Genomic DNA, 24,108 nt, shown 5'->3' with positions numbered 1-24,108 from the left:
ACCTACTCCATATAGCTGAATGTTGTAGCATAGGTTAGTGTCAATCCTCCAAGTGCAACTATGTAGGGCTGCATACCGCTGCTTCCTCTACTACCCTGTTCTTGATAGGAGGGCAATGTGGGCTAACACCTCATGGTCATTTGGAATCTGTCATTCTCACCCTATGCCAACTGGTAAGCTTCAACTCTAATAAACTGACAGCCAACAAGAAGCCATTACTACCCTTCCACACATGCTGTGCTTCCCTGTCAGCCTTATGGGGCTGCTGCACTTTAGAAACACGTTCTCCACACATGCCGATGCGCTAAACCAAAAGTTCTTCTTTATACGTATGTAGCTTGGTAGCATAGTCTACAGCATCCATGTCCCAAGGGCTCTGCTGCGGGCCATTGCCCATTGACATCGTCACTCATACCCTTGTGTCAGTTGATTCCAGACACAGCCCATTTCGTCATATCATCGAGCCCCAGCCCCTACCAGCCAAGCCAAGGTAAGGTGTGTCCTTGGTGGGTACGTAAGCATACTGTCCTCCATCAGGTTTGGGTTGATTCCAAGCGTCCGGTTCGTCTTATTCGTCGTATATGCCGAATCTCATTTGCAAGATGAAACCGTCGTAGGCAATTGCTATGCAAGACGACATATTTGAGCCTCTTCGCTGGGGTGGGTCTACCCGCGGTTGGCAGTAAATAGCACCAGCCTTATGCATGTGTGGAATATGAACTTTTGTGATGTGTGGGGTGTTGAACATAGGCAGAATGCCTCACTGCAACATATGCTGGTGACTGTCTAGTTGCAGCATCGCAGACGGCGTTGCCGAAATCCCAGTGTTAACCCAAATTGTTTGACTATAATAGTAGCCACCTCGAACACAGGTTGCGACAACAACATGCCAGACTCCTGAATCTATCACCTCAACTCAAGTGCGTATTATGGTTGGCGTTCCCGGAAAATACAAAGGCTGCGAGACGTGCCGACGCAGAAGAGTCAAAGTTGGTACCCTAACCCCTGTTGATGGCGAGTCCCAAGTCGAGTTAACAACACCAAATAGTGTAGCAATGAGAGACCATACTGCCACAAATGCATAGCAGGTGGAAAGGAATGCGAAGGATACCAAAGGGAACGAGTCTTCATCACCGGAACACCGCAGAATAAGGGGAGAGTCGCTTCCCATCCCAAGAAGGGGTCGTCGTCCAAGAAGAAAAGGTCGCCGTCATCCAAAGAACCGCCACGAGCTCTCGACCTTACCCCAACCCAACCTCTGACTTCGGCTTGGGATAGCCATACACTCGTGTCGAACCATGGTGCTGAGTATTCAATTCTCGTCTCGGCCCTCAACGCTAGGCTCCCCTATCCATTGCCGAACGACTCCGCTCTGGATGAGCCATCGTCGCCTTTCCAAATCACGTTTCCACCATACACACCGACTGAAATACAGCCTTTGATAGGTGGAGGAGACCTCAACGTTAGGGCGCAATGTTTGGCGCGAATACCAAGTGTTCATGATCAAGATGACTCGGCACAGAGTTATTGTGTCTTCTTCTTCGAGGTTGGTGCATAAACTGCTGACTTGAATCGTACAGTCGTTGACTCCTGTTAGCATGAAGCAGCATATGCGTTTGACGAATCTGGATCCAACCGGGTGAGAAGGTTGGGTCCGGCCTATTTCAGCCATTTCCCTAACCATCATTTCTTCGTCCGGGTATATCGACCTCTAGCTGTAAGTATCACCCAACATACATGTCAATTCTGTTGTACTGAGTGTTTTCAATACCGGATTTGCACTCCTTAATCGACAAGATACCTTTATTTCATCTCAGGATTGGAGAACGATCCCATGGCAAAGCCACCCAAAGTCTCTTCTGGACAGCCTCCTGGACTACGTCCTTTTTCTGCCAGCAATTCTTGCTCAAGTCGATCGTATCACGCCGGTGGAAGCAACGCTCAGTCGACGATACCATGCTCAACAGCTCCTTCGCAATTGTCTTTCGCTTGAAAAACAATTCAATGCTTGGTTCCAGGTGGCAACCCGATCCAGTTACGGATATCCTATGGCTTACTGGGTCGATGAATTCAGCAACCCCAGTGGTCTTCTTCCATTCTCAAATCTGTACACCTTTAAAGACGGAAACACCGGGCTTGCATTTCTGTATTACTGGATGACACAAATTATCTTTCATCGATGCATTGAGAATCTGCACCGAATCATTTATCAGCCGGCCATTGATGCATATCCAGATATGTGGCCCAATTTACCGTATGACTTGCAGGTTGATATTACTCAATATAAGCATGGATGCCTGTTTGCTGCGGATATTTGTCGCGGGCTCGATTCAGTCCTCCACGAGACGGATCAGCCTGACATGCTGATCTTGCCCATGAAAGTAGCGATGGACTTTTATAAAGACATCCATGCGACTTCGCAGGACGGCCTTATGGAAATAATGTGGATCGAAAACTTCCGGTCGCGATTAGCCGAGAAAGGACAGCATGTTGCTGGTGTTTTGCAAAGTCAGAAGTGGTCCGAAGTTGCAACTTTCTGATCAAGGATGCTGAGGTACTCTTGCTTGAAGCCATACTCTCGGCATACATTCCGCGTCGTTACTTTCTTCTTTTTCTCCCGTTTCACGCTTCATGTAAACGAAAAAAAAACTTTGATTGTTCGGAAAACACCCTCATTTGATCCTCATATAGATTGATAAACAGCAAGACTGGAAGGCTTGTGCCGGCGACAAAGACCAAGACGGGGTGTTTGTGCTGAGGAAATGGATGAGAAGGATATCACACAATTGGAGAAGCAATCATGGTGGATCCCAGCTCCGAAATAATCAGTCGACAGGTATCATGATGTGAATAGGTAACCGTTTAGACAAATGAATATACTACCTACTATTAGGAGCTGCAAAGTGCGAAAGCCATGTGCGCAGATCTGTACAAACAGTGATCGGAGATCGGAGGATAGATGCTCCGCACTGGCTGCTGTCTGTTAGCTGGGGAGCTCCAGCTCTCAGCCTTCCTGCCCGTAGGTAACTGGCAGGCTGCCGTTCTGACGAAGCTTAGCACCCCAGCACATCAACGTCAACACCCATCGACCAAATCCAGCATCAACCCCTCGATCTGCTTTTATCACACGAACAAAAGCATTCCGAATTGCTCCCAAGTACCGTCCTCTCGAAACCAATTCCCTCCAAACCTGCATCATGGCTTCCGGATACGACAGAGCTCTGTCGGGTGAGTTCCCATAGTGTTGTTCTATGCTTAATGATACATCGCTAACTAAAGATTCAGTTTTCAGGTTGGTTTCATGATAACACTCATCGCGAAGCTTCCTAACATCCCACTAGTCCCGACGGTCACGTTTTCCAAGTCGAATACGCCGGTGAAGCTGTCAAGCGAGGTATGTAGCAGGTCCTGGGTTGGCTGATATCATTATCACAGTGGCTTATACTCTTAACAGGAACATGTGCTGTCGGTGTCAAAGGTACCGATGTTGTCGTGCTAGGATGCGAGAAGCGCTCGGCTATGAAGTTGCAAGATACTCGCATTACGCCCTCCAAGATTCAACTTCTCGATCACCACGTCGCTCTAGCCTTCGCTGGCTTAAACGCAGACGCTCGTATCCTCGTCGACAAGGCGCGGTTAGAGGCCCAGTCCCATCGTCTCTCAGTCGAAGACCCCGTTACCATCGATTACATCACCAAATATGTCGCTGGTGTTCAGCAACGATACACCCAGGCTGGTGGAGTCCGACCATTCGGCATTAGCACTCTCATTGTAGGCTTCGACCACGGCAGCGACGTGCCCCGACTTTACCAGACCGAGCCTTCTGGTATCTACTCTGCATGGTAAGACACCGGAGACCCTTCAAGGCGGGAGACATGACACTGACTCTCCAATAGGAAAGCGAATGCTATCGGACGCTCAAGCAAGACGGTCCGCGAGTTCCTCGAGCGAAATTACAAGGAGGATATGAACCGAGAGGCAACCATTCGACTGGCCATCAAGTCGCTGCTTGAGGTCGTCCAAACTGGAGCCAAGAACATCGAGATCTCCCTGATGGCGCCTGGTGCTACTATTGAGACACTGCCCACATCGGAGATCGAGGGTTACGTCAAGGAGATCGAGCAGGAGAAGCAGGAGGAGGCTGCCAAGAAGAAGACGGGCCGAACTCCTGGAACTGGCAGTGCTGCCATCCTGACTAGATCTCAAGATGACTCTGCTGCGGAATAAAGAGGTCTTTGGAGAAGGGATACATAGACAAGCGCGTTGAGCCTCTAGAATCAGAGCCCAGTGCCATTGTATTAACAACACAAGTAATGACGGGATGCACGCTATTAGATTTATTCCCCACGTAAGTGACAACTCGCTGTGTACCATTGTACCCTGAACGCCGTGATCTTTCCTCTACTGTCTGGTTTCTTCCATTATCCTAGCTTGTCGGCATCGTCTGACGGGTCAAAGATGGACCTGATGCCCTTGGTCTTGGTCTTTTGTCTGTCGTCCCTGAGCATCTTGTTGTCCATTCGCACGTCTTCGCTCTCGACTGACAGGGCCGCCTGAGGCGTCTTCGCATCGATAACAAAGTGGTTGTCGCAGTGGGGGCAGAACTCATCAGCCTCCTCGAACTCGGTAACATCCTTTCGAAAGCATTTTCTGCACTTCTTGCAGGCAAAGATCATTTCGTAGTTTTCTTTTAAAGGGTGGTCCTCCTGTTCACCATGGCACTCGACGCAGTCAAACCATTTTCTGCCTGAATGTCAAGTTAGCGTCATAAGCTTTAGGCGACACCGAGAAGTTGTAGGCGCCAACTTCAATATGGTTCTACGTACAACATGGCGACCGAACAGCAACTTGGGCATTGAGAATGTGTTTACTAGATATATGTTAGTCATGAGCCGTGTACTCGTGTTGAGTTCTGTCGTACCACATGGTGATAGATGAACAGAAGTAGTTCTAAGCTTATGATGTAGTTTCGGTGGACAATTCAAAATTGCGGTCGGGTGTTTGATAGTTGCAGGTCAAGTTTGGGAGAAAGTGAGAGTTTTGGCGGGGTGTATTATTCAGGCTTTAGGGAACGGACGCCTGGTAGACCCCTGGAAGAGCCACGCTAAAACGGAGCGCAGCAAGGCAGATCGAGAAGAACAAGGCTCCATTTATAATATTAGTCATCATGATTCAGTGACGTTCATCATGAACGCCTAGGCGCATTCTTTCAAACATCCAACTCTCCTTTGCTTTCCACATATCATTTTTACGACAACCACCAAAGAAGTTCGGAACTGCTCGCAAACGACGTTCGCAATCGCTCGCAACCACGACGAAGATGCCGCCCAAGAGGAAGGCTGCCGGTGCCGTGCAGGGGGGAGCGAAAGTCGGCAGGTCTTCGCGGATGACAACGCCTGGCGCTGCAACACCACGAACGATCGACAGCAATGAAGAGGTGCCGGACGAGGATGAGGCTCCAGTCGATGAGGCTCTGGAACGGGATTTGAATAAAAACATAGACATTTTTTCCCTGGATCGCTATCAGAAGAGACACGCGATTCGGGATCCTCTTCCGCATATTTTTGGCGACCGTGATTTCTCCTACCTAGTTCTGAAGAAAGACCACCAGAACCGGCCTCTATGGATCGACCCTCAGAAGGGTCGCATCATCCTCGAGAGTTTTAACCCGCTCGCTGAGCAGGCGCAAGATTTCCTCATCACCATCTCTGAGCCGTTGTCACGACCGACCTTCATGCACGAGTACGCCCTTACAACACACAGTTTATATGCTGCCGTCTCCGTTGGACTCTCACCAGAGGACATCATCAACACTCTAGACCGATTCCTCAAGACACCTTTGCCAGATGAAATCCGAAACTTCATCACAAGTTGTACTCAGAGTTACGGCAAGGTGAAGCTGGTCCTCAAGAACACTAAGTACTATGTCGAAAGTCCCGATCCAAACATGCTCCAAACTCTCCTTAAGAACCCTAGAATCGGACCTTTGCGTGTGCAAGGCACAGAAGAAATCACAACATCTGTGGCGCCCAAGATTGGAGGTCTTGTTATTCCTGGTACACAGAATGCGGCAGGAGCAAAGCAGGCGAATGGTCTTGGCCAGTCAGGCGAATCAGGTAAAGATGGACAGCCCGTTCAGGAGGGCGAGGTCTTTGCGACACTCAACGAGGAAGACGACGAGGATCAAGAAGTGACACACTCCTTTGAGATTGCGGATAAGGACGTCGAAACCGTGCAGAAGGAATGCTTGAACTTGGGATACCCAGTTCTTGAAGAGTACGATTTCCGAAGAGACGAGGCCAATGCCAACCTTGACATCGATCTTAAGCCAGGTACTCAGATTCGTCCTTACCAGGAAAAGAGTTTGAGCAAGATGTTCGGCAACGGACGAGCGAAGAGTGGTCTTATCGTCTTGCCTTGTGGTGCCGGAAAGACGCTGGTGGGCATCACAGCAGCTTGTACCATCAAAAAGGGCGTGATTGTTCTGTGCACAAGTTCCATGTCAGTTGTGCAATGGCGCAACGAGTTTTTGAAGTGGTCCAACATCAACCCTGACGATATTGTCGCATTCACATCGGACTCCAAGAACAACGTCTTCACTGGAAGCACAGGTATCATTGTCACAACATATGCAATGGTCACACAATCCCGAGCACGATCTTACGACGCAGAGAAGATGATGAAATTCTTGACTGGTCGAGAATGGGGTCTGATGCTGCTGGATGAAGTGCACGTTGTGCCCGCCAATATTTTCAGAAAGGTTACATCTTCAATCAAGACTCACTCGAAACTCGGTCTCACGGCAACACTTTTGCGAGAAGATGACAAGATTTCGGATCTGAACTTCTTGATTGGACCAAAACTGTTTGAGGCCAACTGGATGGAGCTTTCAAAGCAAGGACACATTGCCAGGGTTCAGTGTGCTGAGGTCTGGTGCCCGATGCCTACCGAGTTTTACGACCAGTACCTCAAGGCACCGAGCCGAAAGAAGGGTTTGCTGTATATCATGAACCCTCGCAAGTTTCAGGCGTGCCAGTATCTCATCAATTATCACGAGTCACGCGGAGACAAGATCATTGTCTTTTCAGACAACGTATATGCTCTCAAGGCATATGCTTTGAAGCTCCAGAAGGCATTCATTTATGGTGGTACCGGCCAGGCAGAACGTCTCCAAGTGTTGGAGAACTTCCAGCACAACCCAAACGTAAACACACTCTTCTTGTCAAAGATTGGAGACACGTCTCTTGATCTTCCCGAAGCCACGTGCCTCATCCAGATCTCCTCGCACTACGGCTCCCGTCGTCAAGAGGCGCAGCGTTTGGGCCGAATTCTACGAGCCAAGCGACGTAACGATGAGGGCTTCAATGCCTTTTTCTATTCGCTTGTCTCAAAAGATACTCAAGAAATGTACTTTTCTTCTAAGCGTCAAGCTTTCCTTGTTGACCAGGGATATGCTTTCAAAGTTATCACCCAGCTTGCCAACATCGAGAAAACGCCTGGCTTGGCATTTGCAGATGTCTCGGAGCGCCGAGAGCTATTGCAGAAGGTGCTTGTGGAGAACGAGAGCATGGAAGAGGATGATCCCAATGACGATATGTTCCATCAAGGCACCATGGGACGCAGGAAGAAGAAGGGAGCCCGACGAACAGCAGGAACCCTTGGTGAACTCAGCGGTGGCCAGGACATGGCGTACATCGAGCAGAACAAGAAGATGTCAGCGAAGCGCAAGAAGGCGGACAGCAATGCCTTCTTCAAGAAGATCGGACGAGAGAACGCCCGTCGCGCAGCGGCGCAGTAATAGATTGGAGATTAGAAAACGGATAATAGGGGACGCGATGCGTCGGATGACAAAATGAGACTTCGGGAATATGAGGGAACCAGATTGTTGATGATTGCTTTTTAGGCGTAAAGACGGACAAGATTCGGCGTTCAGGAAACAGCACAGCATGGCTATTGATCAGATTACAAACAATAGATTCAATCAATCATAGTGACAACGAAACAATGTATAACTCGGACCAGTGAATGACCTACTGTAAAGGTAGGTATGCATGGGGATGGTGACAGTGCATGAGTTGGTAAGTCCAGGTGGCATAGCGGTGTTGGACAAGATAAGGTGACGCCGTGATTTGGTTACTCTTTTCAATAAGACTCACGCATTCATATCAGATCTCGGAAAAGAAACCGACATCATAGCACTACTACAAAGTGACATGTATCACACCCAGACAGGTATCAGTGTGGCACAACTATAGCAGAGCAGGCATTATACGATGTCAAGGGTGACGGAGCAAGGTAAGTCAATGCCATGTTCAACTTGGCCAACAAGAAAATTATATCGATAAATAGCTTCGTCGCAGCTATTTTAATAATTAAAGCCAGGGCTCTCAAGTTAGAGCTGGGGCCCTTTGAACTAGTGTCATCTAGTGTTCCGGGGAGAAAGCTTGGCGGTACTAGGGTTTGATCTCAGTTTCTGGTTGCATTCTGTGCTGTAACCTCAAAAAAATCACGAAGGCAATGGTGACTGCAAACTCTTCGTCTTTGTGGTGTTGTCAGTCATTAAACGATGCTTACTGATGCTTCAAGGTATGCGTGGCGTGACAACGGAGAGGCGGTCTGGATTCAGCCTTGAATCTCATTCTTCATGGCTCTCTGCATAGCCTCCCTGGAAAAGACGGCATGAAAGCCATTGGCCCTATGTGTGGTTGAGTCGTACTCTTGTATACGTAAAATGGTTTCATTCCTCCGTTGTTCCTATTGATTGTCACACAGCACCCTCGTACATATGCAAGCAGATGGCTTTGTCTCAGCCATGGGGTATCAGACGTGCAAACGGGCGTACTATGGGTCATAGCATGTGCTGAAAAGATAGAAAGTCGAAGGTGGTATCACGTTATCAGTCGGAAGCCATCATCTCCTGCAGCGGAAGGGCGGAGTGGTAATTGCAGGAAGCTGGTGGCCATTTTCCAAGCCCTGGAACAACAATGGCATGGTCGATCAGTTCCGAGAGGAGAATTTTGCTCGTCTCTGCTCTATTAAGGAGCAACGAACGGATGAATTGCGATCGATCATATCATTCATGTATCTTCGCCTATTGTGATGAGAAACGGCCCTAATATTTTGGAGACTGGCCTGGGCTTTGTCAAGGGTAATAGTTGCTTGTCCGAACGAGCCCCTTTTGCGTCGGACAATGCACCCACCCAAGACTGCGTTCTCGGGTTGTGTAAGTCGTTGCGTTCCTTGACCGACTTTGTTTATATTTCGCGCGACTGGGTTGTCTCTTCGTTTGACTCGAACAAGCACGTGTAAGTAGTTTCACCAGCTTCCAAATCTCCAAATTTGCTTGGCGTTTTGAATTGGAGATTGCATTGTTGGGAATGCCATTGGCCCGATAGTATCAATGTAGGACACGGACAACAGACAAGGACAAGGGCTTTGTCGTTAAATGCAGGGAAAATGAAGGGAACTTTCGGATTCTCAAGCTCGGTCGATGAAACTCCGTTATGACGTTGTCATGAGAAGGGCAAAGCCGAGAAATTCAATTTGGAAGTGATAGTCATGTATAGCCGACACAGAGGTAAAGATGAACAACGATCTCATCTGGAACAAAGAGCCTGGCGTCATCAATGCCCTGATCAGATTAGCTTTACATTTTACCTACCTGACTTAGATGAAGGCTTGCCAATCAATGGATGGTATTGCTATGTATGTCAGGGTCAGCGGGCGTTTCAACGGTCTCTGTTACCGCTTAGTTGCAGTAGCTCTGTCTGTTCGCGTCAACGTACTGTATGCGCTGGCTCTTGTAAACGGTTTCACACTTGGAGTCAGCTCCGCTCCGTTCCTCTCCTTCGTTCATTCTCGCGCTCTCCCTTTCCGCTGCTCACAATAGGCAACAAGTGCCGTAGAAGGAAAGATCAATACGACAAGCTCGGGGTTCCAATGGAGCCGCCACTAGACTGATGGGCGGAGGTCCAACACCAGTGCCGGGGAACAGATCCCGTGCATTGGCCGTGGATTCCTTTATTTGTCGTAAAAATGAAGCCAATGATGCTCTCGGCTCACTTTTTCGTCTCCATCCCTCTGTTTCCCGTCGCCCGCCGGAGCTCCATCTGCAAGCATCTAGGCCTCCCTAATCCCTGTTCAGGCCCTGTCAATGCCGCGTGTGTGCGCGCCGCACAGGCAAACTAGGGTGTGTGCCTGGATCGTTGATGGACCCAGTATCTCGGTCCCATCTTGGCGTTCCCTCCCATTCAAGTTTGTTGACTCTCTGGCAGGCTAGCAGGCTAGCTATTCTCTGAGATGAGCCCCCTTGTCTGTGTTGTGTAGGGTTTTTCTTTTTCGAAGCAACAGATCAGCCAAGAGACGGGAGCATGCATGGTGTGGTATGTACTCTGCAGTTTTTGGCTGATCAGGCATCATGTTATCATGACATGGATTCTCGGGACCCTCTGAAATCATCAGCAGCTCCCTCGTGGGCTGGTTCACCAACTCCGAGTCGTCGCCATTGTCTTTGTTCTGATCGGTCAGTGCTTCATTTTGTCTCTCGCTTGGATGTACTTTGCTATACTCTGTAATGCCTACCTAAAGTGAAGGTGCTTTACAGGCAGGAGAAGTACTATAGGTAGTATCTACGCTCACGGCTCCTTCTCTCGATAACTGCCATACCCCCTTCCGTAAGTCTAGACAATACTTGCCTTGGGCACCTTATCTATACCTAGAAATTTTGCTTCTTCTCATCGGGTTGCTTTGTTTGTTTTATCTCTTTTTTACCAATGTCCAAGTGCCCTCCTTCAATTTCATGACTACCTTTTTCTGCCCTTCCATTGAGACGTCGTCAACACCCCAATATGCTCCTCTACTCACAAATCGATCAACCTTTGTCTTTAATTTGGACACTCTTTAGCTAGTCGAGCGTTTAGACTGTTATTAGAGTACAACCTGCGCCCTTTTCCTTGCGCGCCACCCATCACAACCGCAGCTATTCAGTCAGATTGGCCACTAGAAGTGCCCCAGAGACTCACTTGGTACCCTGCCGCGGTCCATTCCTGTTCTTTAGAAAAGTTCAAACTTCGTGTACCCGCACTCCCTCCGAAGAAAACCTTGTTCCAGGTGCAGCAAATCGAATGTCCGCCGTTCTCCAGTCTCCGCCTTAGTTACGCCATAGCCATTACAGTAGCCATGGTCATGGTCTAGTCTAGTCTACAACAAGCTTGGCTACTACTAAAACCAACCCAAATAGCTGCGAGATCCTCTCAGCCCCTGCTCCTGCTCCTGCTTTCTTTATTCTTTTTCATCTTCATTGTAGCTGCAAAGGATTCCAGTCGTCTTCCTTCTGTCTTGAAGATATGGCTGCCGAGGCGCGTGCCTCTATATGGGCGCGGCTCAAAGCTGTCAAGCCGCCCTTCGTCTCAAAGAAACCGCATTTCAACTTTATTTCCATTCATTGTAAGTCAAGTCGCATGCAGTCGTCTCATGTTCCTGCCATACTACCTCTCTGGTTCAACCCCCACGCCGATATGCACTTGTTGCTTTTTATGCAGTACCAACCTTCAACGTCGAGTTTCAGTCTGACAGTCCTTTATAGACACATGGATCATCGGCGCAACATTATGTGCTTCTGTTATTATTTACGGGTCTGGTCGCGGCCAAACTTCTTACATCGATTCCCTCATGTTCGCAAGTGGAGCCAATACACAGGCTGGCCTAAATCCCATTGATGTTAATCTTCTCAATACCTTTCAACAGGTTGTTGTTTATTTCTTTACTTTAACCTCCAACCCTATCACTTTACACACCTCAGTCGTTTTCCTGCGTCTGTACTGGTTCGAAAAGAGGTTTCAAGGCTGGGTTACAGACGCCCGACAGCGCCGCGCTACCATCTCCAAGGCAAAGACCCGTCCACGGAACGATGACCGTCAGAATGAAGAAGGAGTTAATGGCCGGCATATTACCATTGTTCCTCCCCAGGGACGGCGTCAACGCATCACCAACGACGGCATTTTATTAGACGGGAGTGAGGCCTATCAATCTCAGGCAATTGTCGACGACGATGACGACAATGATCACCAGCGGCGCCAACCACCACCTGCGAGCAGCGACGAGAGTGACACAGTTTCAGCTGGACGATCCAATAGCATAGAGCTCAGCCCACTCGAAAAGCCTGGTCAGGCTCACCACGACAACAGGGATGAGTGGAAAGAAGAACAATCCAGAACGCAGAACACACCGTCTGGAATCAAATTTGCCGAGACGGTTAAGAGAAGTGACGGGGTTGACGACGACTTGACCAAGTTTCCTCAACGAAGGACGCACGCAGAGCACATTGCCATTTTGGAGCGCCAGCGAAACCAAGACAATGAAGTGTTGAGGATTCCCGGTCCACGAGAAACCGAGAGAGGACTGGGCCCGCGAAGGCTGGAAGAAGATGATGGAGACGATGACAACAACACTATCGCCATGACGAGAACAGTGGAATCGAGACCGGATCATGCTACCATCGATTCGAGGGGACCACCCGGTCGTAGACCAACCATCGTTATTGCCGAGCCGAAGCGTCCGCTCAAACACGAATTGACTGACGATGCCAGAGCCATTGGTGGCACTCTCGATGCTATTAGGATGCGAAAGCCCCGTATCCTCAACCGTGGCCAAAAGGAGACACACGACGATGGCGATAGCACAATGAGCCGTGCCTTCCGAACTCGCACAATAGACACCATCAGGTCAGCTTTAACAAACGACCACACCAAGGACATGCCTTATCTGAGTTATACACCGACTATGGGTCGAAACTCAAACTTTGTGGGGTTGACTCTTGAGCAGCGAGAGGAATTGGGTGGCATTGAATATCGGTCACTGAGAACGCTGGCCGTAATATTGCTTTCCTACTTTTGGGGGTTTCAGCTTATTGCTGTAACCTTTCTCCTGCCCTGGATTCTCCACACTGAAAAGTATGGCAGAATCGTTGAGGCCAGTGCTGTTTCCAGAACTTGGTGGGGTTTCTGGACAGCCAACTCTGCTTTCAACGACCTGGGTCTAACCTTGACCCCGGACAGCATGAACTCTTTCAATACTTCAGAGTATATCATGATGATCATGTGGTTCTTTGTTATCATCGGAAACACTGGATTTCCTGTCATGTTGCGTTTCGTTATCTGGGTCCTGTCTCGACTTGTGCCAACCAACACTGGCCTCTGGGAGGAGCTCAGATTCCTTCTCGACCACCCTCGTCGTTGCTTTACTCTACTGTTCCCTTCAAGCGCCAACTGGTGGCTGTTTTGGATTCTCGTCGCTTTGAACGCCATAGACTTGCTGTTCTTTGTCGTACTTGATGTAAGTCTCACAGTTCTTCCATTTTCGCATGCGGATTTTGATGTATGCTAACCTGTCATAGTTGAATTCGGGTCCAGTCGCCCAACTGCCTGTTCATACTCGCATTGCTGATGGCCTCTTTCAAGCCGCTTCTACTAGGACTGCGGGTTTCTCTTGCTTCAGCTTGAGTGACCTCCATCCTGCCCTTCCAGTGCTGTACATGATCATGATGTACATTTCCATTTTCCCTATCGCGATTTCCATTCGCCGAACCAACGTCTACGAAGAGAAGTCTCTTGGCGTCTACAGCAGCAAGAAAGACGATGACGAAGAAGAATCAGCCAGTGCTCTCAATTACGTCGGCACTCATTTGCGTCGCCAACTCTCCTTCGATCTGTGGTATGTCTTCGTGGGCTTCTTCCTACTTGCCATCAGCGAAGGTGGTAGCCTCAAAGCGAAGGACTTCAACTTGTTCGACATTCTCTTCGAGGTCATCAGCGCATACGGAACTGTTGGTCTGAGCATGGGTGTGCCCAACGTCAATGCCTCCCTTTGCTCGCAGTTCACTGTTGTCGGTAAACTCATCATTGTTGCTATGCAAATTCGTGGTCGACATCGTGGTTTGCCTTATGGCTTGGATCGTGCTGTGCTTTTGCCAAGCGAAGCACGCTTCCAGAAGGAGGCCGAGGAAAACCAACCAATCCTCATACGCACACGTACAAATGCGTCCATGGGGGCAGCATCTGGCATGGAACCTCCATCAAGTCCAGGCTTCCCTGGCCGAAGAGGAAGTGCCAGCCGTTTCCGCGAGAGAGCCAACAGCCGCATCATTTCCCAATTCCTCTATCCTGGACCTGTTATTCCCAGTAACGAGATCCATGGCCACAAGCGCGCAACCTCAAATAATTCTAATAACACACGAGACTTTCCACGATTCAATACTGAACCAGTATTTGAGGAAGAGAAAGATGAGGTTCCTCCCCTGCGGCCCATCGAATCCCACCAATTCACGCCTCGGCGGGCAGAGACAGGCTAAGTAACACACAAGTTTTGTTCATTGCATATACTCGGCGCTTTTGTGTTTCACTTTGGCACAGTGCACCTTCCGCTGCATCTTGACAGCAACCATTTTGGTTCCAGTTCTATATTCACGACCTCGATATTTTCAAAGAAAAAGCGATCTCAATTTCTGAAAGGGGTTTCTGGGCGTTCAGCATCGATATCATGACAACATAGACGGATGAAAGGGAGTGTCTGGGCTTAGACTTATGTTTCACGTTGAATCTGATGTTACAGGAGTTCAAGATTCTTCTAAATTTGGTGTCTACACTCACAGTGTACACTCTCAGGGCGTTATAACACGGTTTTGGTTTGACCTTGGAGGATTCATGCGTATCCTCACGGATTTTAGTATAGATCAGTAGTGGTTTCTTTCTTTCTTTCATCTTCAATAGAAGGCAATCTCGCCTCGGGTGCAAGCTCATATCAATGTCTAGTCTTCCGTCCCAACTTCGCAAACATATTCACATACAGGTAGACTTGGATTTTTCCAATGTAACAATGATGAGTAGGTGTGACAACGATTCTAAAAAGGTATCCTGATGCATTAATTCTAGTAAAGCTATGTATATGTATGTATATGGGGTATCTATCCCCTTTCACTTTGTCTCAAACGCGCCAACATCCTTCAATGCGTTGGCCAAGCGGCGGTAATCTCGCAGCAAGTCAAGAACTTCGCCCAGTTTTAGCTCACCAGGAGTCTGTAGTTCCATGAACCGTTTGTTGGGCGGCGCAATCTTGGGGATCTCCTTGGGTGGAAGTGCTGGAGCAATATCAGGGAAAGCCTATATGAATCAGCATTTAACACATCGTACGCTCCCGTAAAGACTTTTGACTTACCGTTCCTAAATCCCCGCCGTCTGCAGGCTTCACTGTCTCCTTGGCTGTCGGTACTGGCGGTGTTGTAGGCGTGTTGCGCCCAAATCCACGGATCATACTAATGCTGGGGAGGCGAGCCATGGGGTTAAACGAGTTACCCAAGTTGCGCATCTGATCCAAGACAGCCGGGTTCTGTGATGGAGTTTGACTGGCTGCTTTTGGTTCTTCGGCCGCGAACAAAACTTTCTTTGACGAACTCGCGCTGCGGCCACTTCGAGTGCTATCCGTACTGCGGTCGCGAAGACCTCCAATCAGGTTCAATACTCTGTCCTCACGCGAGGCCGGACGTTTCAACGGGTCGGCATCATCAAGCACTACTAGCCTGTTGAGACCAGTGGTATCCTCCTCGTCAGGAGATGGCGTGCTGACCAGTTTGCGGGCATCTTCCAGAGTTCTCGGTACAGTAATAGATTCTCGAGGACTGTCCTGGTGCTCCCTCAGTTTGCCTACAAGGAACTTATAGCTGCCTTCCAAGCTGTTGGATATGTTCTTCAACCCTTGATCGGCCGTATTAAAGACGGCATCGCTCGCGGCACCAAAGGCTTGTGTAGGCCCGTTTATGAGATCACTCAGCCGGCGGTTGCGCAATACTTGTGACGCCTTAACATCAGGAGCAGATATCTTGACTGCATCAGCGTCGGCCTTGCCCTCCTTGGGAACATCAAGCGACGCAGATACTTCTCCTTGTTGGTATGCTGGAGGGAACGTCTCGGTCCTCTGGAGTGTACTTTTTGTTGGGCCGGAAAGCTGTTCGTCTGCTCGCAGTGTCGCAAGATCTACAGTCTGCAAAAAACTAATCGCAGCCTCAAGGTTCGTCAGACAGTAAGCAGCCTCGCCCGTAAGTTTTGGCTCCCAACGGAAGTACTGTATAAAATGGACGTCGCTGATGACATGTAGGTTCTCAGGCGGGAGCGTGATTAGGGTATAGATGAGCATAGGCATAATTTCATCAGCGGATGCAGAAGGATGAAAGTGAGCAAGGGTGTCGACAATGCTCCGGTGAGCAGCTTTAAGATGATTCAGCTTTCCCAGGGGATATCGTTTCTGTGTCATCATGATAATGTCTCGTCTGGCAGGCTCCAATTTCTCCTTGATGTCATGTTCCGTAGGGCGAGTTTTCTCGCCGGACTCGTCGGCTTCGCCTGTCAGGTCAATACCCAGGTCAGAGGGCCCAATTCCGACCAAGGCCAGAGCAGCTGTTTTTGAGCGTAATTTGTCGTCGTGCGCCTCATCCTGAGTGCTCCGGTGTCGCCAAATCTTGTCGTAGATACCCTCGCATAATCTACGCTCAACAGCCTCCTCAAGGAGCGACCTCTTGGCCTCGAGTGCTTTTCTATTACGCTTGCGGTTGGCTAGCTCTTCTGCGGTAATCATTTGTTGTTCGGGCTCTGCTTTGGTTATGCTGAGCGCAGTAGCTTTTGAACGTAGTCGGCTAGCAGCGGAGGAGATGGAGGAGATGGAAGGTGTGGGCGACGCATCGCGACTTTGCCTCGAGGCAAGAGCATTGATGTGAGTGTTGATATTGGACGACGCTTGTGTGTAGAAGTCTTGAAACTTTTGTGAGAGGTTCTCGATGTTGGGAGGGGTTGGATGAACTTTGGCATTCAGCGACTCGATGAAGCTATGAATAGAAGATGGATTCAGCAACGGAGATTTAAGCGATGCAGCACATTCCTCGGCATACCTGTCTGTCAATGTAATAAGCTCGATGGGAAGGATATCAAGCTCGACGGAAGCTCTGGTGACCTCGATTCCATCTTCGGAGTCGCTATGTTCGCCGGTCTCGAATGCATCTGGAGATGTAGCGCTATCGTCCAAAGATGGGGTAGCATTGGCAAAGGTGTGGGCTCTTTTGGGAACTGCGGGAACTGCTAAGCGATCGCCGGTGGTGTCCGTAGGTGTTTTGGAAGTGTGCGAGTGAGATGCGATACGGGTAGCAGATGGACGAGCTGGGGAGCTCTCGGAGGGGTTGCGGGACGCCATGGATCTTTGATTCGGGCTATAGACAATCATGATGAGCTTCCAGAACGTTGACGGTTTGATGAAGATTGGATAGAGGGGAAAGGAACGGTCGTCTGGGGTATAGAGGTACCTACATACCGTTGATAAAGAGAACTTGAGTGGAAGGTTTACGCTGTCTGAACCTAATAACAGATGATGCGATGCAACAGCCAGCGTGTCTCAGGACAGAAGCATCAATGCAAACCGTCTGAGACGTAGCAGAGTATAAATGGGCCCGGGGTGACTCCTTCTGTCCGTGCTGGCGTGGAACCCAATACAAGTTAATAGGTTAGTACTAGGAAAATACCTAGACAGTAAGAGGAGAGGGATCGAGAAGAATACTGCAACTGCGAAACGAGTGTAAAGTATTTGTAGTGTACAGTAGTAAGTGATATATACGAAGTGATAAGCTCAGACTAAACCATATGAAAGAAGACCCCGTTCTGGTTACGTTACGTAGTGGGGAAGTAAAGTTAGATTGACTTGCAGGGAGGAGTGGGGACCTCGAGCTGATGCTCCTCAAGGTATAAAAAAAATGGCTGTCAGGAGCATATGAGACGAAATTAGTAGAACAGCTTATCCTGATTAGATTGAGCATTTTAGGCTATTTATTTTTGTAGCTTGATAGTTAAAGGTCAATGTTTCTGTTATCCGCGGTATGTTGTACAGCCATACCTGGGTGGTTGAGCCACTCAGCGCCACATCTAAACAACCTCTATTTAGAGCAACTTCCTACTCATGATAGGCTCCATCGTATCTATCATAGAGTATGGGGTCAGATAAGTAACATGTCTCTTTTGTTTTACTCACTCACTTGTATATTTCTTACTTGAAAAGTATGGTTCGAGGTATGATAATAACCATTAGCTTCGTTATCAGTTTGACTCTTGTCATCCTGACCGCTATGTTTCCACATTCACTTACACTCAACAGTAACATCCCCTACTGTACTTTGACATCCGTTCTTCAGCTATCCAAGAGCAGGCAGTATTCCGTATCGTAATCCGTTACCTCTAATAATTTCAAATTGGGGTATTCGACTTGATACTATTTGTTCCCTTTCCCCATCTTTGCCAAGTCAATACCTATGGAAAACAAGTATCCTTACCCTGCTCTCCTCCACAGCAAATCATGCGGGGTCCCCGCCTTCACAAAGACACTAAAGGATAAACAAGCATGGATCTATCATCTCCAACGTCGTGATTGGTTTATCGCCTCTACTAAGCTTCTTCCAGTAGGTAATCGATTCTTGAGTTGAATGCCAATGGCCGGCCAGGCAATCAGTAGTTGGAGAAACCGAGCAAGAACCGTGTTTGCCGGGCTGAACCGAGACATGGCTACTTATGAATTGAAGTCATCTCGTTTACTACTAGATATTCATTCATCACGAGATTCACAACCTACAACTAATTCTACCTCTCTCTTACCGTAATTCACAATGTCGGATCCTCCTTCTCGCATTCGTTCTATCCTCAGTCATCTTCGTCCTCATCCAGCAGCGCCTGTCAACTATCACACACTATCCCCTACAACATTTCTTGAGCGCGCTGCTGCCATTGAGCCTGATGCTGAAGCCATCTTCCACATCACTGTGAATGGAGCTGTACTGCGTCGCTCCTATGCCGAGTTTGCTGATCGCGCTCGTGGCCTGGCTTACTATCTCCTCAAGCACGGCTATCGGCGCGTAGGCGTCCTCGCTCCCAACACGCCTGCTTTCCTCGAGTCCATCTACGGCATCGTTGCGGCAGGCGCTGTTATTGTTCCAGCAAACTACCGTCTAAAACAAGAAGACATCGCCTACATCTTCGACTTTGCTGAAGTGGATTGCATTATTGTTGACAATGAGTTTGTTGGCTTGCTTGATGCGTACAAGGAGAAGCACGAGAATGTGCCCTTGATTGTTGATATGGTTGATTTTCTCCCCCACGAACAGGCAGAAGCTTGTTTTAAGGCTGTTGCTAACCTTGCTTATCAGGATAATGATGCTACTGTGGGTCAATTGTCTGGTCCTTTTGATGATGCCGTTCTCGAGGGCTTGAAACATGATATCGCCCAAGGAAGCCAAGGCTGGGCGGGCCTTCATTCTCAGGCCCGGAGCGAGGACGACATGCTTGCCATTCCCTTTACTTCAGGGACAACTTCAAAGCCTAAGGGTGTCGTCTACACACATCGGGGTTCTTACCTCGCCGCCATGGCCAACATTGTCGAGTCAGGCCTAAATATTGGGCGTTGCAAATACCTATGGACCCTACCAATGTCAGTACCGTGGAGCATATATGCTATCATGATGAATATTTGATTACTAACTATCCACAGGTTCCATGCAGTAGGATGGACCTTCCCCTGGGCCGTCGTTGCAGTGCGTGGCACCAACGTCTGTCTTAGAAAGATCGATTATCCTCTCATCTGGAAGCTACTGAAGGAAGAAGGTATCACACATTTCAATGCGGCCCCCACAGTCAATACGTTACTGGTAGCGGCCAAGGAAGCTGAAAAACTACCACATGAGGTCAAAGTCACGGTGGCTGCTAGCCCCCCAACAGGATACCTTTTTGAACAAATGGTGCGTACTTTCAAATCATATCAGAAGAATATTCTAACACAAACATATAGACAAAACTAAATCTTATCCCTGTCCATGTTTACGGAATGACAGGTAGGTCTTGTATAACCTCAAAAGGAAAATAGCTCACATGCCCGATAGAAACATACGGGCCCAGCACTAAATGCTACACTCTACCTGAGTGGGATAGTCTACCTCCTACAGAAAAATACGCAAAAATGTCCCGGCAAGGACATGGCTTCATAACCAGTCTACCAATCCGCATCATCAAGCCAGACCAGCCGCAAGGGGTTCTTATCGATGTTGCGAAGGATGGCAAGGAGATTGGCGAAATTGTCTTTATGGGAAACATCTGCGCCAAAGAATACTACAAGGATCCCGCAGCTACACGGGAACTTTTTGCAGGAGGCGTTCTTCACTCGGGTGACTTAGCAGTGTGGCACCCAGATGGCAGTGCTCAGATCCAAGACCGCGCGAAGGACATTATCATCTCTGGAGGCGAGAACATCTCGTCCGTTGCTCTTGAGAGCATGTTGGCCCAGCACCCAGATATTCTTGAGGCTGGTGCTGTCGCCGTTCCGGATTCTCACTGGGGTGAGAGGCCGAAGGTCTATGTCACAGTCAAGGATGGCAAGAGCGTAACTGGAGATGAGATTATTCAGTGGGCCAAACATCAAAGTGACATTAGCAGGTTTATGGTTCCCAGAGAGGTAGAGATCGTGGACGAGCTACCCAAGACCAGCACTGGCAAGATCAAGAAGAACGTGCTTAGAGAGTGGGCTAAGCATGGGAGGACATAGGGCTCTTTACCGAGGTTATGAGCATCTGGCACATCCATGTTCCCATCAGCACTATTGTATATATCCCGAGTTGTATATCTAGCGTTCTAGGACAGTCCATCGAATCTTACAGACATGCGTCTGCATACTAACAAGGGTTAAATCGAGATCTAGCCAACATTCATTTTGAATATAGCACCTGCTGAACCCTTATCCAAGTCATCCAATGTCTCCATATCATCTTCATCCAAGACAAAATCAAAGACATTGAAGTTCTCGGAAATACGATCCGGTCTTGAGCTCTTGGGCAAAGGTACCCAACCCTTTTGTAGTGAATAGCGGATAAGAACCTGAGCATGTGACTTATCATGCTTTGTCGAGATACCTTCAACTAATGGATCCTCCAGTCGAGCGCCAGTAGCAAGCGGGCTATATGCCTCGATGATGATCTCGTTGTCTTGACAGTACTTTACGACTTCTTTTTGTTGGCACCATGGATGAAGCTGGCACCGGACAATTTAGATTTGCTTTGTGAGTGAGTATATAATGACTCACCTCGATTTGATTCACACTTGGAGGCCACTCGGTGGCATATTCCTTCATTTCATCAAGATGTCGTACTCGGAAATTACTAACACCGATATTTCTTGCTCTTGCCTCTCTTTTCGCCCTCTCCATAGCTTCCCACAAGCTGTGCCGATGTTCCCGTGATGGTCCAGGAACATGCATCAGTAACAAGTCAACGTAGCCATCCTTTCCAGCAATACGCTCCACTGCCTCGATAACGTCTTCGTAGGCCTCAGTCTTTTCCGTCTTCCTTCTCGGGCTTCCCACCTTGGTAGTAAGAAATAGGTCTTCGCGAAACACACCAGATTGCTCAATTGCTTCACGGACACGCACTTCGTTTCGGTACAGGGCAGCTGAGTCGATATGTCTGTACCCTGCGGGAAGCGCTGCAAGCACAGCGGCTGCACACGTCTCACCGCGGATTTTGTAGCTGCCAAACCCGATACAGGGAATAATACTTGTGGAATTTCGAAGAGAGAGACGGCTGGCGGCAGTGAGTGCGGTGTCCATGGTTGAGACTGTGCTGCAGTTTGGTGATGATAGGTGAGGCTTGGATCATGCGCTAAATCAGATGATTCATGTGCATTCTTAGTGAGTCTTGCAGTCAACGTCGACGGGTATTAGTTGTCAAAAACAAACATATCAACAACAAATGGCAGCTGGCAGGTCTATTCTTAACTCTACCATAGTGTAAAAATAAATCCGATTATCGAATCGTGAATAAGAGTCAATTCGAGGGTAGATAGATAAGTAGTGGAGCTTAGTGCATCTTCATTTAATTACAAGTGATATATTCATGTCAAGCAACATCTAATTTTAGCTTGATAGGGCTCTAGTATAAGGTCATTTAGATATTAGCTTTAAGCACCAGTGATGTTTACCGGCTACGGATCTTAAACACATCTTGTGTAATCAATACCTTAGTAGGTAACGGTCTTCATAGGTCGAAACGCCTTACGGTGAGTTACCGCGATAATCGAAAAGTGTTGGGCTTGTTGTTTGGTTAGAATGTTATGACAGGTAAAGAAATGATTGGAAACCTGTTGGCAGAATCAGGGATCGTGCATGCGTTCGATATTGCTGGAATATTCTGTTAGTGACCGAGTCTCAGGCGAGCCAGCGAATGCATCCCAACATAACATGCCAGCGCATAGGAGAGTGCAGAGCCCAGAAACAACACTGGGCCAACTTTTGGTTATATTGAAAAATGAGAATTGTGAGATATTCGTGATGTGAAGAAAAAAAGACAACTTTAAATGCTTGCTTGCTCGTGGAATACAGATATCGTCTTCAACCGTAGGGTAACTACAGCTGACGGAGCTTTACTCAAACAGAAAGAGGGGCGTTTAGTCTAGTTCAGCTGCCCGGGGTCGGTAATTCTAGAAGGCCCCACGAAGCGCTAGAGTGTCATGGAATGCAACTTGAGCTGTAGTGGAAACTCACTGAAGGAATGTCGTCACTGCCTGCTCATCCGCTGGGTCCTGCCGTCTGCCTTGAGGTGACACTCAGCCCAAAGCTTTACTGCAACTACCTCCCCTCAACGTGCAAGATCCAGACGGGAGGGAAATAACCCAATTAACAGGTTGGCGCAAACTGCTGATCGCCAAACAATTTCAATACTTGATACATCTACCTGTCTGCCTGCATGCCTTCCAGGTCCCATCAGTCCAGTCCACAGCGGTCACTACAACTCTTCCTCACCTGAATCCTTCCTTCCCTCCCGTCCTTCTCTTACTCAGCCTTTACGCCAACACAAACAATATAAACTACCCACCAACTCATTCGATCGACCAGTCTCTCCAACTAGTCGATTAGCACTTCGTCATTTTTAATCATCAGCGTTAGTCATGAATACCCTCAGACCTTTGCGCGGTGGTTGCCAGTGCGGTCGAAACCGGTACATTATTGCTGTCCCGCAGGACGGCATCAACGAGGCACAGGTCCTCTTCAACACCGATTCTGCGCATCGTAAGTTCAAAGTTACCTGAAAGAGATTCAAAGAAACACTTCCCGAGCGCCGAGCGTATCAACTGACAACTGCTTGCAGAGACATCCCTTGCGACACCACTGGCTGCCTACATCCGAGTTCCCTTGTCGTGGTACCACAGCACCACCTACTCTTTCTTTCCTGACGAGACACATGCTTTGATCCGACGTGTTTACACACACCCTAGCCAAGAACACTCGAAACGTCACTTTTGCGGTTACTGTGGCACGCCCCTGTCGTACTGGTCTGAAAACCCCCAGACCGAAGCCGATTTTATCAACCTCACGCTCGGCAGCTTGCTGAGGGAAGATCTGCGAGACCTTGAGGACATGGGATTGATCCCCGAAGAGGAAGACAGCAGGAATCTAACTACACAGGCATCGGATGTTGTGGGCAGGAACACAGCACTGCGCCAATCGTACGGGGTACCTTGGTTCGATGGTATGGTCGAAGGAACACGCCTAGGAAACATGCGCCGAAGCCAAGGCGTCAAACAATCGCAAGATGGTCGAGTCAAGGTCGAGTGGGAGATTGTGGAATACTCAGGCAACGGCGACGAACCTAAGGGATCTCCACGACATGATATCGATGTGGAAATGTCAGTCACTGGAAAGCGGAAGATGAAGGACCGCGACGATCCAGACGCAGCTACTGGTGGGAACTAAAACGCAACATTGAGTAGATTCGGAAGGGGGTGGAGTCTGCTGTAATATCGAGGAAGCTGGCGACTGTTGATCAACACATGCAGAAGGGGATTAATGACGAGGACTTTTGCTGGAATCCTGGCAACGAGCTCCTCTTTTGTCGATAAGCGCATAGGCGAGGAGGCATTTTTGTTTTATCAAGTCGCTCTTTAGAGACAGTTGACGTAGCCTCAACAGTGATATCAGATAGCTTGTCAAAATTGTACGTACCCAACGATTGTGGTTTGAGTCCGTTATTTTCGCATAAAATGCATTGTT

General features: G+C 48.6%; 9 protein-coding genes across 9 annotated transcripts; 6 read left to right on the top strand and 3 right to left on the bottom strand.

Moving 5' to 3' along the window:
• Nucleotides 1–132: 132 nt before the first annotated feature.
• On the top strand, nt 133–2,540 carry FGSG_13109 (uncharacterized protein; the record flags this gene model as incomplete). Its single annotated transcript, XM_011328722.1, has 8 exons — nt 133–173; nt 202–329; nt 358–490; nt 538–613; nt 858–920; nt 1,049–1,546; nt 1,598–1,717; nt 1,818–2,540. The coding sequence occupies 8 exons, from the start codon at nt 133–135 to the stop codon at nt 2,538–2,540; spliced, it is 1,782 nt and encodes a 593-aa protein (XP_011327024.1).
• A 524-nt stretch (nt 2,541–3,064) lies between these two features.
• Nucleotides 3,065–4,631, top strand: FGSG_07282 (proteasome component PRE6). Its single transcript, XM_011328721.1, has 5 exons — nt 3,065–3,228; nt 3,286–3,292; nt 3,342–3,394; nt 3,455–3,842; nt 3,897–4,631. Exons 1-5 carry the CDS (start codon nt 3,198–3,200, stop codon nt 4,225–4,227), a joined length of 810 nt encoding a protein of 269 aa, XP_011327023.1. The 5' UTR covers nt 3,065–3,197; the 3' UTR covers nt 4,228–4,631.
• FGSG_07281 (uncharacterized protein) lies at nt 4,324–4,926 on the bottom strand (the record flags this gene model as incomplete). Its single annotated transcript, XM_011328720.1, has 3 exons — nt 4,324–4,747; nt 4,827–4,870; nt 4,922–4,926. The coding sequence occupies 3 exons, from the start codon at nt 4,924–4,926 to the stop codon at nt 4,422–4,424; spliced, it is 375 nt and encodes a 124-aa protein (XP_011327022.1). The 3' UTR covers nt 4,324–4,421.
• Nucleotides 4,927–5,320: 394 nt separating this feature from the next.
• FGSG_07280 (DNA repair helicase RAD25) lies at nt 5,321–7,798 on the top strand (the record flags this gene model as incomplete). Its single annotated transcript, XM_011328719.1, has 1 exon — nt 5,321–7,798. The coding sequence occupies one exon, from the start codon at nt 5,321–5,323 to the stop codon at nt 7,796–7,798; it is 2,478 nt and encodes an 825-aa protein (XP_011327021.1).
• Nucleotides 7,799–11,345: 3,547 nt separating this feature from the next.
• Nucleotides 11,346–14,347, top strand: FGSG_07279 (uncharacterized protein; the record flags this gene model as incomplete). The annotated part of the gene is made up of 3 exons (XM_011328718.1): nt 11,346–11,445; nt 11,585–13,134; nt 13,394–14,347. 3 exons carry the CDS (start codon nt 11,346–11,348, stop codon nt 14,345–14,347), a joined length of 2,604 nt encoding a protein of 867 aa, XP_011327020.1.
• A 622-nt stretch (nt 14,348–14,969) lies between these two features.
• On the bottom strand, nt 14,970–17,262 carry FGSG_07278 (uncharacterized protein; the record flags this gene model as incomplete). Its single annotated transcript, XM_011328717.1, has 3 exons — nt 14,970–15,155; nt 15,211–16,870; nt 16,934–17,262. The coding sequence occupies 3 exons, from the start codon at nt 17,260–17,262 to the stop codon at nt 14,970–14,972; spliced, it is 2,175 nt and encodes a 724-aa protein (XP_011327019.1).
• A 1,426-nt stretch (nt 17,263–18,688) lies between these two features.
• Nucleotides 18,689–20,743, top strand: FGSG_07277 (uncharacterized protein; the record flags this gene model as incomplete). Its single annotated transcript, XM_011328716.1, has 4 exons — nt 18,689–19,506; nt 19,567–19,813; nt 19,864–19,906; nt 20,018–20,743. The coding sequence occupies 4 exons, from the start codon at nt 18,689–18,691 to the stop codon at nt 20,611–20,613; spliced, it is 1,704 nt and encodes a 567-aa protein (XP_011327018.1). The 3' UTR covers nt 20,614–20,743.
• A 19-nt stretch (nt 20,744–20,762) lies between these two features.
• Nucleotides 20,763–21,669, bottom strand: FGSG_07276 (uncharacterized protein; the record flags this gene model as incomplete). The annotated part of the gene is made up of 2 exons (XM_011328715.1): nt 20,763–21,095; nt 21,148–21,669. The coding sequence occupies 2 exons, from the start codon at nt 21,667–21,669 to the stop codon at nt 20,763–20,765; spliced, it is 855 nt and encodes a 284-aa protein (XP_011327017.1).
• Nucleotides 21,670–22,859: 1,190 nt separating this feature from the next.
• FGSG_07275 (uncharacterized protein) lies at nt 22,860–24,072 on the top strand. Its single transcript, XM_011328714.1, has 2 exons — nt 22,860–23,127; nt 23,207–24,072. The coding sequence occupies exons 1-2, from the start codon at nt 23,007–23,009 to the stop codon at nt 23,809–23,811; spliced, it is 726 nt and encodes a 241-aa protein (XP_011327016.1). The 5' UTR covers nt 22,860–23,006; the 3' UTR covers nt 23,812–24,072.
• The last annotated feature ends 36 nt before the right edge of the window (nt 24,073–24,108 follow it).

The sequence above is a fragment of the Fusarium graminearum genome, chromosome 4 (assembly GCF_000240135.3).
Source record: "Fusarium graminearum PH-1 chromosome 4, whole genome shotgun sequence".
Classification (NCBI taxonomy): Eukaryota; Fungi; Ascomycota; class Sordariomycetes; order Hypocreales; family Nectriaceae; genus Fusarium; species Fusarium graminearum.
Note: the sequence above shows the minus strand (reverse complement) of the source record. Positions and strands in the feature narration are given on the sequence as shown.